Source organism: Aspergillus steynii, assembly GCF_002849105.1.
Source record: "Aspergillus steynii IBT 23096 chromosome Unknown P170scaffold_3, whole genome shotgun sequence".
NCBI lineage: Eukaryota > Fungi > Ascomycota > Eurotiomycetes > Eurotiales > Aspergillaceae > Aspergillus > Aspergillus steynii.
This window is the reverse complement of record NW_020194400.1, coordinates 2,505,132-2,520,328: the sequence shown is the minus strand read 5'-3', so window position 1 is coordinate 2,520,328 and position 15,197 is coordinate 2,505,132. Positions and strand designations below refer to the sequence as shown.

Genomic DNA, 15,197 nt, shown 5'->3' with positions numbered 1-15,197 from the left:
ATGATGGATGAACTTAGTCTGACATTTTCTGTATTGCGCATTTATTACATTACTCCGTACGATTGACGCCGGACATGGTTTCTGGAGAATAAATAGACATCGGAGCATTAAAAATATCGGATTTCTCGACGCGACCGACTGGCAAGGTTCGGACTCATTCGCATGTTCCCTACTGGTATACATGCCCAGGCCGCCGGCCTGGGCTGGCTGCAGGGCAGGCGCGAAAGCCCCGGGCCACAGCAAAAGATATAAATATCACCAATAGAACGTAATTACTTGGGATTAGGGAAGACGGCAAAGCGGGCTAAATGGAGAAAAATAGAACCCTCTGCTCGGCCGCCTGGCAGTGCATGATGCAGGGCTAGCGTGGTATTGCCCATGGCTAGTGCCTGCTAATAATACAGTCGAGTTCACGGCAGCCCCTGCTCTGCTCGCCCGACGGCTCCACCCCGCCCTCCCCTGTTCGTTCGTTCCCTCATCCCTTCCCCCCTCCACCATCCATCACCATCATCGACGACATCATCCACCCACCCACCCACACCACCCCAGTCGTTTCGAGTATTTCGATTTTCGACGCGCGCTAATGACTTACCCCTGTCCACCCCCAGTAGTCTGGATGGCCATTCTTAGCGTCTACTTAGTTCCTCGTAGTGTTAGTCAATCCCCGTCTGCGGCGAGTTCAGATGGGACACTGCACTCATAGGGCCAGCAATCACATATCAATCCATTGCTCCCACTTCCTCCTCGCCCTCTTTCTTTCTCTACTCCGTCTTCCGCATGCCTTGGATTCCCACTTGAGGCACGGGTCGGGCTTTCGCGAATACTTCCTGTCGGAGAGAAACAGATCATCATAAAGAAAGACCCACGCACCTTTTTTTTTTTTACCCTTCTTAAATCTCTCACTTGTTTTCGCACCGCATCGCATCGGATCGTGTTGCACGTTCCAAGTCCTATATCTTCTTTGGCTCCTGTCCCCTCCGATAGATTATCTTCCTATTTATTCTTGCTTCGGCTCTCTCTCGTATACTCTTTGTCTTGTTCTGCTCCCACAGTACACGTTCTATACTCTTTCTCCGTCCTACTACTTTATCCTTCTGCCGCCACGAGCGATCTGGGATATCCTCCGACGCCTGTCGCTCCACGTCCCAGCCATTCCCAAGCTTGGAAGTATCCTCCGATCGAGTCGCAGGAAAGCCCACTTGCATCCCCGATACATATTCTTTGGGAAATCCAATCGTACGGAGTAGTATGTCCTCCCGCGCGGCCCGTCCCTTGCGTGGAACCCGATCCCATTGCCTATATACCACCGAGGTCTTCCGAGAAGAAGTGATCGAGGGTGGCTGACACTTGATGAATGTATTGCAGATCTGTTGCCTTTCCGTCAATAGCCTTTTTCGCTTTCGTCTTTTGACATCAACCCTCGCATCGCGACCTCCACCCACCACAGGGGAGCACAGCCGACCACTATTGGACGAAAAGTGGGCATGCAAAGCGAAACAGATCATCCTGATTTTCTCCTGTTTCCTGCGCAATCCGCCGACAAAGCCACCATGTTGGCATTGGATTCGTCACGACAGCAGCAAAACCCATACTTCCAGCAACAGTTCACAATGGATCCTGCAATGATGGAGACCTTCGGGTTTCACATGGACAACCTGAACGGATTCGGGCAGGCCCCTGCTTCGTCCGCAATCCCTCAGCCCTCGTACTATGATACGCCCCCGGTATATGCCGAGTCTTTCCCCGAGATCCATAAACAAGCCAGCTTTCCTCCCATGCCTGCGACTCCCCCGTCCATCCCAACTTCGCGGACCTCCGAACCCTACATGCCGGGTCTCTCCACTGCATCCGGACCTTCAATTGCAAGCGCCTCGTCCTCTGCCATCGGCTCTCCCTACTCGGGAAATGCGCACGTCGTCCAAGAGAACTGGATCGATACCAACCACGGCCTGGGGCTTCCCGCTGCAGTTATGAACGATATGTTTCCCAACGATTACATGGGGAACACGCTGGAGTCGGACGCATTCTATGCGAAAAAGTACCCTGACAACTTTGTCGGTGAGTCTCATGGCATCCAACCGACTCGATGCATGGGAGGCACAAAGCTGACAAATGGTGTTTCCATAGACCCTTCCTTGATTCAGCCGATGCAGCAACAGCAGCAGCAGCAGTCGCATCTTTCCCCTGGACTCTCATATGCCGAGCAGCCTGATTTCTCCCTAGCTCAGACCGCATTCCTCCCTCAATCCCCTGACCCGTCTCAACTTGCAATCCCCGAAACCTATCCTTCCATGCCAACCTCGTCCCCTTCTTTGATGCCTTCTCACTCGCGTCCCGTGTCTATCTACGATAGAAGATCCTCCATCTCTTCCATCCAATCCCGCCGATCGCAACCAAGCCCTGCCGCCAGCAGCCCCGGCTTCGACGAAGATGGCAAAGAAAAAGATCGCTGTCCCCATCCCGACTGCGGCCGGATCTTCAAGGACCTCAAGGCTCACATGTTGACTCACCAGTCAGAAAGACCGGAAAAATGTCCGATTGTTACGTGCGAATACCATGTCAAAGGGTTCGCCCGTAAATACGACAAGAACCGGCACACCCTCACCCACTACAAGGGAACCATGGTCTGCGGCTTCTGTCCGGGATCCGGCTCGCCCGCCGAGAAGAGCTTTAACCGGGCAGACGTCTTCAAGCGTCATTTGACTTCCGTTCACGGGGTCGAGCAGACTCCCCCTAACTGCCGGAAGAGAAGCCCAGCCAGCTCAACCAACAAGGGTGTCACTGGATATTGCCACGATGCCACTGGCAAGTGCTCCACTTGCTCGGCTACCTTCAGCAATGCTCAGGACTTCTATGAGCATTTGGACGACTGTGTTCTCCGGGTGGTTCAACAGGAGGAGCCCAGCGAGGCCATCAACCAGCAGCGCCTCGCCGAAGTTGAGTCTGACGAGGAAGTGAAAAAGACCATGGAGAGGCACATGCTACTCGACACGGCTGGTACCGTTGATCGATACGACGATGAAAATGATGATGACGACGATGACTATAACGACCTTTCATCCGCCCGACGGTCCGCCAAGGGTTTCTCCAAGGCGGCCAAGGGGAATCCAAGTGCCGGATCCCGCTCCATCCTGGGAAACAATGCCGTTAGCAAGCGTGCGACCGGATCAAAGCGACGGAATAATCGTGACCGCTACCCCCAGTCTTGGGGTTGCCCTAGCAGCAACATCAAGACGAAGAAGCGTGTGTTGTGTGTTTTTGACGGCCAACGCCGTCTCTGGAAGGATGAGATGATGCTTGACAACGAATTTGAAGTTCGACTCAAGCTCCCCGGTGGTGCGGGAGATGGCACCAACCGTGAGGCATATGTCACCGACCTGGATGTTGAAACCCTCAAGCGCGCCGAGGGTGTGCTGAGTGCCAACGACGAGGAACGTGGCCCTTGGTTGAATGGCCTTTCCACTCACCTCATCGGCCAGCCGGCCATGATACTCCCCGATCTGTCTCAGCCTCGCGAGGTTGATGTGGACATCGAAGAATTGATGTCCTAAGACTGTCCTTTTGCGTTCTCCTTGACGAAGCCGTCATTTTGCATGTGTGGCATGATAGCGTTTTTGTTGTGTTTGCGTTGTACCTTGATACCAATAACCTGTTCTCTATATCCCCCTCTTCATTGTGTGTGATCTTTTTCATTTTCTCTCTTTGAGTTTCTTTATATCTGTGGTGTTGTACTTATACTTCCTTTCTCCTATTCCTTAGTGGGCTGTGCCATTTGGAGTTCAGGAACAAAAAAAGGTTGGAAAGGAGCATTCTGAACGGAGAAATTCTTGGCCTTGATGACAACCCATTTTATTCAAATGAATTTTATTCTTCTTTTTGGAACACAAGCTACTGGGCTGCTGTCGATGAACACCGTAAGCCTCGAATCGTAACACTAGGGCCCGTGCAAAACGGGTTTAGTGGGGGACCCGTGACCGCTCAGCTGGCCGCGTTTCCCCCCGCATTCCGCCTTCTCTCCCGCGACTCTGTTTCAACTTCCATCTCCTCTGCTTTCGCGTTGCTGTACTACTAGTACATCATGCAATTGGGCCTCTCCGAGAACCTGTCGGCCCTGGTGGCTCGGCGCTTTGTAGCGGCCAAAGATGGGGGTCACCTCTTGTTCTCCCAAACTCAACTTACTACCGTTAGCGCCTCGGGGGTTCCGGTACCGTGCTTGCTTCTTATCTCTTGGTTCCGATGCCCACTTTGCTAACGATAGCCTTTCTGTGCCTCAAGTTTCAACTTCGATATTGCCCCGCCCTTGCAAAGAAGCCAACCGCCACTCCCAAGTCCGACCAAGGCCCCAAGGCACCAAAGCCAGATCCTTTTCAAGACCCGTCCTCCGAACTTCTGATCGCCCAGATCCCGCGAGAGAACCCGTCGCATTTCCTAGTGTTGAACAAATTCCCCGTTATTCCGAACCACTTCATCCTCGCCACGAAGCCATGGAAGGCGCAGACAGACCTATTAGAAAAGGATGACTTGGAGGCAGCATTTTCCTGCATTAAGGAATGGGGGTCACAACCAGATGGCACGGAGTCTAGGCGACTGTTCGCCTTCTTCAATTCCGGAGACGAAAGTGGTGCGAGTCAACCCCACAGACATCTGCAATTTCTACCAGTGGAAGCAATGGCACAGGGAGAATCGGGTGGTTGGCAGCCCTTGATTGACGTCGTGTCGTCGCAGCCGCCCCCCTCGGGCTCTGAGTATCGGTGCTTGAGCCATTTCCCGTTCGCGCACTTTGCGCTTCCGTTGCCATCGAACCCATCTGCCGATACACTCCACGCGATCTACCTTTCTCTCTACCGTACAGCGTTGGCAACCGCAAAGGAGAGACCGAGTGCATATGACGCTAAGGCAAGCAGTGGTCCGGCGGCGATCAGCTATAACCTGGCCATGACTGATTCGGTGATGATGATATGCCCCAGGAGGAATGAAAGTAGCCGAATTCCTGTGGATCCTGCCGTGTCTCAGGAAATTGCCGAGGCAGGGGTCGTTTCTCTGAATGGCACACTGCTTGCCGGCACCCTTATGGTGAAAGCTGAAGCCGAATGGGACCAATTACGTCGCAATCCAGAAACTTTGGTCAAGGTACTGACTGAAATTGGTTACTCTCAGCCTGATCTGCGGGAACTCTCTCTATTATGAAGCCCCCTGCAACTGACGGGGAGGCTGAGAAGCGGTTCAAGCCGACTCTAAGATGTACAGATCCTTAGTCTGTGATGAAGACTGAGGAAGGTCTTCTGCGGCTCAGTCCAGAAGATAGATCTCACTGACATGATCTTTTATGAGCTTCGCATTGCCATGGTTCAAGAAAATAGATATGAGAAATGTCCAGAAATTCATTGTTCCCGCGCTCATGATTCAGCGTTTTGTTTAATTGAATCAACCTTTCATTTTTGTCAGTTCTCTCGATTTAGAATTTCTTTCGGTGGATGATTCCTCAGCACAGATGAGCTCTGCAGTTTCGACACAGCTGCTGAGAGAGATGTCTCATTCTTGAACTATCTTAACTCGGTTTTATCTTACTTGATGCTCCGAAAACTGCTCGAAATTCCCACGGTAGATAGCGATTTGTTCGAATTTGGTTTCTTGCCCAGTTCATACAGGTTTTTATTCCATGAATGACTAACATCAGACCTAATGAGTCTAGGGATCACCGAAAAGATACATCTGAAAGGAGAAGCTTTATGCGATAATGAAACTGTCAGATTAGGAGATCACCAAGGATTCGTCCGTCAAAAGCTCTGCGCCTCGGCAACATACGTCAAGCTTTCACGTTATGAACTTCACACCATTTTTTCTTGCAAGTGGCATTGCCAAAGTGATATGATCCACCATGGGCCCAGATATATTGAGCCACCTTTTTCCACGGAACCTTTGGTGGCTCTTTTGTCACACTGGGTCGACGACAAGAGCTGTGTGGGTGGCGGCAATACTTTCCGTTTTCCGAGCACACGTTCACTGCTTCGCAGAGGAGTCTTATCTGACCAGACATTAGCTCTGGCGCCAGCTATGCGAGACGAGCACTTCACAAAGGTAAAAAAAAAAAGACTCACATCGTTGTCATGCCAGAATGGCTTTCTTACTCGCTGGTCTTTGGATTTGGTAAGTGTCCGGTACCTACCACGCAGCGTCGACTCGGCTTCTTTGAATCCACCAAGCCTTTTGATATCCTTGTAGGACAAACCGCGGCGTTTACATTCTATCAAGAAGGCATTTCGTGTTTCTTCAGGGCAGCTGAACGTTCTATTACCCAGGAATTGCTGACGAAGGTGGTGGTTCGTCTCGACTGCAATCCTCTGGTGTGTCAGTTGATTGAGTCGAAGCAAGCTTTCATGATATGCAAATGTTTCTGCAGCAAAACGAAAGGGGTCGTGGTCTTTGTTAACCATCACTGTGTCTCGGTTGGTATAGTCGGGTCTGCAGGGGCTCAAGGGTACCGATGGCTGGAGATACGAGTGGCTGTCATTGCTCAAGAGCGTCAAGCAATTGAGGTCACTGGTCGCCGTTGTCTGGTCAAATCCTGCGCTGACATGGCCATACTGGCCATCGATGCTGAAGAGCTCCGGGCCGCTCGAACAAAAGACTTCGTTTTGGCTGACACCTTGGTGCTGTATGTCACAACTAGTCTGGTAGCCAACGGGCGACCACGACAGTGACGAATCAGGGCTGCATGTTTCGTTCATTGGGGTGAAGCTGGTGCCGACAAAGGTGTCTATTGGTCTTCCCAGTGGTGCTTCATTGAACAACGGCGCGGTTTCCAAGTCGTCAATTGACCATTCTGACTTGGGGACGATGTCGTGGTCGGACGAATACTCATGCGATGTTGTAGGGGAGCTGAAGAGTGGTGTCGGTTCAAATCCTATCTGTGAATCCGCGAATAATGCCATGTTCCTGCTGGCGATATAGAGGCTCGATGGTCTAGGGATGGGATGAACCAAAGCGAGGGTGGGATCCTCGATGTCAAAGCTTTCTTCTTTGATCGGCGTGCCTGGCTCGGAAGCAGCTGGGACCATGAGGTTCTGTGGATACTCGGGGATAAAGCCTGGGCTCTCGTGGATTGACGGGGTTTTGCCTTGTAGGGCTGAAGGGCTCTGGGCACCACCATGAGGCTCAAAGGCATCACACTGAGAGAGGGAGGGAAGCGTATGAGACCAATGTTGAATGTCCCTTTCCATGACATCACACTGCGACGCTGGGTTTCGGGTCGGCACGTTGTCGACGTCGTTCGCGGGGGGCGTGTTTCCTCTATCCAACCACTGTGGCTTTTGTAAAAATTCACCAGTGGCATCTTGAGGAGGGGAGGGGGAGGCGGCTCTTGAGTCGCAGACAGCAGAGTGAGGTGCCACTGCTTGGGACATGGGAAGTAGATGAACGGCGGCCATATCTGGGGAAACGCAGTGCTTTTCGACGATCAACTTGGATCTTGGACTACCTGGATCGACGAGAACGCAGGTCATAGCCCTTAAATTGGGACAAGTCGCCCGTGTCTTGATCCAGTTCACCGCTACTATGATCCAGGGTCTGTAACGTGTGCTTAGAAAGGCCTGGTCATTTAAACTTTTGGATGCTGGATCATGCACGTTGTTGGGCTTGACTGGGCGCCTGCAGAGACTCTTCCACTCAGTATATGGAGCCGGTCTCACTTGGAGAAAGGTGGTCGATCCCGTCCACTGACTGACTCACTTGAATGCTTTCTCTCTTTTCGGTTTAAACCAGAAAAGGCGTCTCAACGTGAGAGCCTGTCGGATTTCAGCTGGCAATGTCTCAACCCGTGTGGAGGCGTCGCAGATCCAAGACCTTCTTGCGCAGCGGCGAGGCAAAGCCGGCAACAAAGAAAACGAAAAGAAGAGTGAAGAATATTCTGCGGAAGGAAATATCGGCGGCAAATAATCAAAACCGCGAGCAAGAGAGACAAATTGATGTTTCTGGCGGTCTGGTTTGACTATCGCTATTGTTGGAGACGGCTTTCTCAAGTTGGGCACGATCAACCGGCTTTTTTGTCTGCCTTTCCATCAGCCACAGGCCGAAGAGCGCCCTGATGTCTCACACGTTGCTCACCTTCCTAAGGCAAGTTCGCTATGATTTGTGAAGAATCGGAACAGGGCTCTCGGGGAATGTTCTGGTGTGGTTTTCCCTTTGTTCCAGATGCTCGTATCGTGCAATTGATCTGGAAGGGGGTGGAGAGGGACTGATACAGTTGGAGCAGTTCCAGGAAAAGAAGAAACGAGAACAGAAAAGAAACGAGAAACTAGAGACGAAGCAAGCTGACTTCCAGCGAACTGCTCTTCTCACTAAGCTCGGCAGCTGAACTTTCCATCTTGACTGCAGTCCACGAGAAACCCCCCTTTCTTTTAAGGGCACCGCGCGGTTCTCAATCTCACACCATATAACCACCCCTGCCACTCAACGGCGTCAATTTAATTATTATTTTTTTTTCTCTCTTATTATTTTTTCATTGATCACAAACTACCAGGACTCACTAACGGGAACAGATTTCTTATTCTTCCCGTACAAAGCGATATTGTTTCCCTACCCCAGACGGCACCACGGGGGATGAGAGACAGGAGACTAGCATGGATGTTCCCGATTCTAGACGCCGCCCTAGTCTATTACCTTATTCTGTCTGCAACATCCGATGAAGATCAATTGACGAGTCTCAAAGACCCCGGGCAAGGGGGGTCCTGTCAGGCTGTCAGCCCTCCCGACATCCAATCGTATTGCTCTCGGACCTTTTCCCGGGGTGGCGTGGGAAACGCGCGGGAGGGAGAGAGAGAAGAGAGATAGGAAGGAAAACTACGAAGCAGTTACATGACATGCTCAGCCCTGGAATCAGGAGGGTACGAGGGCAGGGAAGTCTAAGTAACTAGGTGAGTAGATGATGAACTCCGCCACAAGGATGATATTGAAAATCTCGTAAACCCCCTCTGGATGAATGGATAGATGGTGGCCTCACGAAATAAAATAAAATAACCCAAACCTAAAGGAACAGCCTGTTCCAAAACCTGCCAAAGCCTCCGCCTCCGCCATGTCTTTTCTCGCGGTCCCATGAGTGGTGGGCATCAACGGGTAGCCACATAGGGCTTTGTTCGCGTCCTCACCTCTCGTTCGCCTGTTCTCCCCTCCATCTCCGTGAATAGGATGGCGGTGGCGGTGGGATCCATTGGAAATGGAATCCAAAATTGATAGAAGTTTATTCCGCACTGGGTTTAGGGGAGAAGGGGAGGGTTGTTTGGTTGCTGTCGGAGAATTATCTGTGGCGCTTGGGATCTATCGACTTTTCCCTATCGATTCTGTACGGATGGGGGTTTGTTCGTTGAGGGCTGTAATTCAGGACTGCTTGAGTGGTTGTACATACTCTGTTCTTTCTTTATTTTATTGTTATTTATCTTGTTTTATTTTATATTTTTTTCTGGGGAGGGTTTCTTTGATGCATTTTTTGCCGGACGGATTCGTCGAACTGCAGCATTGCGCCGCGTTGCATCCCCATGCATGTCATTTTCCTGTTTCTTTCTGCTATCGTCTGCTCCCGTGCTGCTCGTTCGAGGGGGGTGGGGGTAGGGGTTGGAGGTAGATGATATGATCCTTTGGATCTCAGCATGTCTATACAGGTGCATAGTAAATGGTAGTATAAACCAACATAGAAGAAAGAACCCATCAACAGAACATAGACAGCTACCAAGCTAAACTCGACTCAGTCTAGACCAGACCATATTCCAACGAACTCGGAGAAAAAAGAAAGAAAGAATTAGGTTGTTCCCGTCCTGCTTGGTCGATCCTCTAACTTCTTTTTTTTCTTTATCTGCTCGCTGCCCCTCGCTGTCGATCTGCCTGCTTGGCTTGGCTTGGTCTGATTTCTAATCTGGCTCAATCGTGTTGTTTATGGTACTGTGTCTGGTCTAGGTTACAATGTCTTTGGTAGACAGGAAAGTAGTAGAGGTAGATAGATAGGTAATCATCGTTCTCTAGGTGGTCTCGATCTCTGTCTTGAGCCTCAAGGGGAAATGCGAAAGGCTAATCAAATGACTGAAACGGAGCTATTGAGGATGGTTTGCGCATGACGTAGATTCCGATGTCTTCTTTTTTTTGTTTTTTTTTTTTTTTTTTTTCTTGATGCCTACACCTCCACCAGCATCCCGTGGTAAGTCAAGATGTGACTCGTTCGACAGATAGGAAGATGGTATGCGTTGTCCCGTCCCTCATTTTATTTCTTCCTCCCTTTATTTATTTTATTTTATTTTATTTTTTCTATTTTCAAAAAAGAAAAGAAAAAGAAAGAAAAAGAAATTCTTCACCTTCCCCGCACACCATCCCCATCCTCACCCGTTCAGCAAACCTAACCTAACCTACCCCTGTCCTCTAGTCTTGTACTCTGTACTCTGTACTCTGTACATGCCTACGTGCATGTCCATCCCCGCCCAAGAGGGGGCAGGAGTGGGAGTGACGAACAAAGTACGGTGTAGATACGCATCCGGACTGGAGTTCGAGGGTCGTGGGACATCGAGTAGGCATTCCGGACCAGGGACTTGACGTTCGGGTTTTCGTTCGGCCTGGGCTGGGGATGGAAGGGGTTGCAGTTTGAGCCTGTTGGATTTGGACCTGAGGGGTTGGATGGGGATGGATGAGGGGACACAGAATAAAAATAAAAAGGAAAATAAATGAGCCAGACAGAAGACACGGAGCAGATGGAAAGGAGGGTGACACTGCGGTGTTGGGACATCCAGTTAGGGTTGTCGTGGTTCTGCCCTACCTGCATTATTCTGCTTGGATTTTCATTTCTCGGGTGCTCCTATGTATGTAATATGATGGGCTCACTGGTTTGATTTTGCGTTGCGTTTTCTCATTCTATCTGATCTATCCATTTGGGGTTGTTTTGTTGCTATTTCCACTGTTCATTTGGCGATGTGTCTGATGCCCGCTTGTCATTCATGCCTCTTCCCGATACTTGCCTCTCCGGTTTGTTGACGCTGGCGGGAAATGAGAGAAAGACAGAACCAAAATAAATAAATAAAAAATAACAACCACAAAGAAAACACCCAAAGTGTCGGATCAACCGTTTTCAATTTGTATCATCTACCATATATTAAACTTAAACTTCCCGATTCCATCCCGCAGACGTTTCACCCCTAGAGGCAGAGACCATGAGCACAAAACTCGCTCTCCACGGTAAGCAGACTGCATTTGTTACATGTCTTAAGCACAGACCCCATCTTATTGTGTCTCAGCGCATGCTGGAATCCTTCGAGGCTGGTCAGAAGAGGACAGTCAACCCAAACCGGAAGACGCTGCCGATTGCTGCGGCGGCGTGTCGCCTCCATGCTCATGCAATGCAATGTGCTTGTCGCCGTCTTTATTACCTAGAGCCAGTGGATCCTGCTTCTCGTTCATGGATCCGCAAAACGAATGGGCGTCGATGATCACGCCGGGACTGGTATCCAATATTTTCACGTCGCTTTCCTGCGTCCGTCGGAATCCTGCTTCGCCTCCATAGTGAGCCAAAAGTCGGTCAACCAAAAGGACTATTTTTCATTTCCAACCCAATCAGAAAATTTGTTTCATCGGATAACAGCGATTGGTGGCGATGGGCCGGATGGAAACAAAAAAAAGCTTACCTGTCAGCAAGGTGAAGGTAAATGCGTATAGGATCGCCGGAGACGTCATGAAAGAATACACCAGTGAGAAGTCTCGAACAAAAGATACCAGACCGGCCAAGAACACCCCCAGGACAACCCGGGCCGCTGCTCCAATACCGATGCAGAAGCGACTCTGGTGGCGACGCGCTAGCAGGAGGAAAGCGGCGAAGAGGAACATCACGAGCGATGCAACGACAAAGAAATACACATAAACGAATCCCAGGACCTCCACATACGTTCTCAACAGCTGGGGTCCACTGAGATGGTTGAATTTCGAGCCCTCTGAGGGAACAATACCCATACTGGAGAACAGAGCGGCCGTTACATTTCCAACCAGGTCGCCCAGGTGATTGCGAGTTACGTGATAGCTGGGGGTCTGGCCCATGGGACATAAGGGATGGTTGGGCAAGTCTTCTAGAATGTCTGATATTGCTATTCTTGCCTTGGTTGAGCCGCGGCTGTAATTGATCTCCATATCAGCAATGGTGGTGCGAAGGAGGTGGATGGCAACGTCGGGTGGTGGCCGTGGCTCCTCACAGGCAAACATGATAGTTTCCAGAAGATAGGTCAATTTCAGGGCAATGTCGAGCGTCAGGGCTAGAATCTGCGACCCCTCAAGAAGGAGGATGAGAGCCACGTGGAATGGAAAATGCAACTGGGCCCAGGCCAGTTGTGCGTACTTCCCAAGCATGCATTTCGGGGAAAGGTCGTAGTACACCTGCCACAGAAGATACTGAAAACAGATTGGAGGATCAGCAGATTGAATCCTGGCGAGCAAAACTCTAAGCGCAATAACACCGAAAAGGGAAAAGGATAGAGAGGGAGGGAAAGCCACATACCACATTGGTTGTAACACCCAGGATATGCACAAACGACCATTTGGTCCAGCCCCCTGGCCGCACCGTTTTGTTGACAATTCTTGTAATTGCTATGACGCCTTCCCCGATGATGATCAGGGTAAGGAGCCCCATTCGCACATTCAGGTGAGTGTCTTGAAGCCCAATCCCTGGTGTAACACAGGAAACTCCCATGACAATCCACATTTCCAGGCCGAACAAAACAAACCAAACGGTCCATATATAGGGGTAGATACCAAGCTGCGCCTTGAACATGAAAAACATCTAGCAAGCGTCCTGGGTCAGAGGCTGTAAACCGTAGTCTCTATAGCTGTTTTTGATGGTCTTCAGGGTATAAGATGGGTTTTACTCACCCCCAGATACACCAAGCTGGTCACAAATAATGCAGTAGCAATGAGAGATACCCCCCGAGCAGCATGTCTCATGTGCTGGCGGATGAAAAGAATATTGACGGTGTACTGAAGGGCCAGTAAGATTCGACTTCCACCCAGGAGCAGGCTCAATGACTGGAAAGCCCAAACGTTCTCATCCCGAACATGCGTGGTAAACCGCGTGCCCGCAGATGCAAAACCAACCATTGCAGCCAATTGCACAGCCTTGCAAAACCGTTCAAAGACCGAGTCTCGAGCAAATCGGACGTCATATAGTGTCACTTGGAGCCAGGTAAACCAGATTACGCCGAGAAATCCCGTGTACGCTCCTAAAGCTGGAAATATCAAGTCAATAGATTGCCCCGACTAGGCTTAGAGGAGGCGTATTCCAACACCTTCTACATTGTGGATCTCATGTGTAGCCGTAAAAGTAGACAGGTTCGCCACGAAAAACAGGTCAAAGAACAGTTCTATCGGAGTGGCATCCGCATGCCGGTTGAGGCGTACAGAAGCCCCATCTGTCCCGCCAATAGATGGTTCAATGGGTGTTTCGATGAACGGGATGCTGCCACGCTGCCTTCACACAAGGAGGTCTAGGTTACTAAAGTACGCAGAAAGGTTGTGTGGCCTTGACTCACAGGGAAGAGCCTCCAACCGGTAAGGTCCTGCGCAGAGGCCGACGAAAAGAGAAAAAAGGTGCTCGCACCATGGCAGAGAATATTGAATTGAACAAGCTAATTGAAGGGTATCGTCGGTGAAAGTCAAGTGGGTTTGTCTAGGTATCATAACATGTGTCTCGAATTGAGGCCATCCTGGCCCGGGGCTGCCGTGGGAAGAAGCATTTTGGGCCCGAGTTATCGGAAGGAGCGTCTGTCGCTCTTTCTATGCTTTCAGTAAGTGTGTGAACGCCTGAAGGGTTGATTATCGCAATTATCATGATTCAATCTCGGAATTCGCTGACGACTCGGCCATAGGAGTGCCAAAGCTCTCTAGTCCTCGCGAATTCTGGATATCTCCATCGGCTGTCCCGTCCTCGATGGCCGCAGGAGCACGACCAGCCTCTTGTTTGAGTTTCTCATAATTATCGCCCGCCTCTTTGATCAAAGCTTGAATCTCTACCTCCCGGACGGCGATGTCGGCTTTCTCCTTTCTCAGCTCTTCCATCCGACCGATCATCTGCGTTTTCGACTGCTCCATAACAGCGAGATTGGTGCGCAGACGATCCAGACAAGTTGAGAGTCGGGGGAGCGAGGTCATCTTGGGGGGTGTCTTCGGTCGCTCAAAAGGATCCCGGCCGCTCTTGCCCATCGCAGCCCTCGTTTGAGTAGCCTCATACGCGGCCCTTTCTTCGATGTCGGAGTCGTCCTCATCTGATGACCCCTCGGCATCGTTGATGAGTTCTTTCATCTGTTCGCGTTGTCTTCGCTGCTGTTCGCGCTCGGCCTTTTTTCCAAGGGATATACGACCATCCTCCACAAACTCGTCGAACCCTTCGGCAAAATCTTCGTCGTCTCTGATGAGTCGCGTATCTCTGTGATCCTCCCGTGCGCCTTCTTCCCATTCAGCATCGCCCGCATTATCCTCCAGAGAGATATAATCTTGCTCGGTCACGGTGGCACCATGTTCCTTTGCTAATCGTGCCCTTCTAGCCTTCTTTTCCCTGATTTCCGCTTCGCTTGGAATTGCGGCTGGCGCGGACGCTTTCATTACCTCCCCGAACTTTGCAGCAACATCGACCGTCTTTTCCTTCTCCTCATCGGTGGCGGGCGTTTTCGGTGTCGAGGGCGTCGAATCTCGAAGTTCCTTCAGGTAATCGTTGTTGTAACTGGGCCGATCTTGTTCGGGGCCGACCCTTAAAGGAATGTTCCTCCCCGATGTCGACTTGGACGCAGTATTCTCAAGCGCTCGTCTTCCCAACCCAGGCCGTTTGGGTATTACAACCTCGCTGTCCTGTCCTTCATCATCTGCCATAGAGGTCTCGCCGGGACCGAACGAAACACGTAGTTTTGACTTTTGCTTTGCTTTGGAACTGACGGGCTTCTTGACAACGGGTCCTGTATCTTTAAATACATTTTATTAGCATATTTCGATCTATTGCCTCCCAAGTACCAAGTGACTTGGATTGTAGTAACGCACCTTGTTCGTCTCCTTCATCTTCATCATCTCCGCCGATCTTGCGCGGCTTTTTCCGATTGGCGAATTTGGTGCTCATTTTTAGAGGGTTGTCGCAATGAACGTGCCGGAAGTCGCAGGATCGAAGGTCTACTTGGGAGCTCCGCGAGAAGCCCGCCGCA

The 15,197-nt window shown here is 50.7% G+C and overlaps 5 protein-coding genes across 5 annotated transcripts; 2 read left to right on the top strand and 3 right to left on the bottom strand.

Annotated features, from left to right (window-relative positions):
• Positions 1-1,550: 1,550 nt before the first annotated feature.
• On the top strand, positions 1,551-3,551 carry zfpA (putative C2H2 finger domain protein; the record flags this gene model as incomplete). The annotated part of the gene is made up of 2 exons (XM_024847597.1): positions 1,551-2,058; positions 2,128-3,551. 2 exons carry the CDS (start codon positions 1,551-1,553, stop codon positions 3,549-3,551), a joined length of 1,932 nt encoding a protein of 643 aa, XP_024705987.1.
• A 400-nt stretch (positions 3,552-3,951) lies between these two features.
• On the top strand, positions 3,952-5,523 carry P170DRAFT_435856 (putative bis(5'-nucleosyl)-tetraphosphatase). Its single transcript, XM_024849036.1, has 2 exons — positions 3,952-4,204; positions 4,276-5,523. The coding sequence occupies exons 1-2, from the start codon at positions 4,079-4,081 to the stop codon at positions 5,185-5,187; spliced, it is 1,038 nt and encodes a 345-aa protein (XP_024705986.1). The 5' UTR covers positions 3,952-4,078; the 3' UTR covers positions 5,188-5,523.
• Positions 5,524-5,806: 283 nt separating this feature from the next.
• P170DRAFT_508829 (uncharacterized protein) lies at positions 5,807-7,427 on the bottom strand (the record flags this gene model as incomplete). The annotated part of the gene is made up of 2 exons (XM_024854608.1): positions 5,807-6,025; positions 6,099-7,427. 2 exons carry the CDS (start codon positions 7,425-7,427, stop codon positions 5,807-5,809), a joined length of 1,548 nt encoding a protein of 515 aa, XP_024705985.1.
• Positions 7,428-11,583: 4,156 nt separating this feature from the next.
• Positions 11,584-13,612, bottom strand: P170DRAFT_355906 (uncharacterized protein; the record flags this gene model as incomplete). The annotated part of the gene is made up of 5 exons (XM_024844114.1): positions 11,584-12,408; positions 12,515-12,796; positions 12,886-13,238; positions 13,299-13,480; positions 13,542-13,612. The coding sequence occupies 5 exons, from the start codon at positions 13,610-13,612 to the stop codon at positions 11,584-11,586; spliced, it is 1,713 nt and encodes a 570-aa protein (XP_024705984.1).
• A 224-nt stretch (positions 13,613-13,836) lies between these two features.
• Positions 13,837-15,115, bottom strand: P170DRAFT_355418 (uncharacterized protein; the record flags this gene model as incomplete). Its single annotated transcript, XM_024844090.1, has 2 exons — positions 13,837-14,963; positions 15,040-15,115. The coding sequence occupies 2 exons, from the start codon at positions 15,113-15,115 to the stop codon at positions 13,837-13,839; spliced, it is 1,203 nt and encodes a 400-aa protein (XP_024705983.1).
• Between the last annotated feature and the right edge of the window lie 82 nt (positions 15,116-15,197).

Bases quoted from the DNA above. Each gene is read 5' to 3' on its own strand.
- P170DRAFT_435856 (XM_024849036.1), top strand. From the start codon at position 4,079: ATGCAATTGGGCCTCTCCGAGAACCTGTCGGCCCTGGTGGCTCGGCGC. The intron at 4,205-4,275 runs GTACCGTGCTTG...CTGTGCCTCAAG, and splicing joins TTAGCGCCTCGGGGGTTCCG to TTTCAACTTCGATATTGCCC.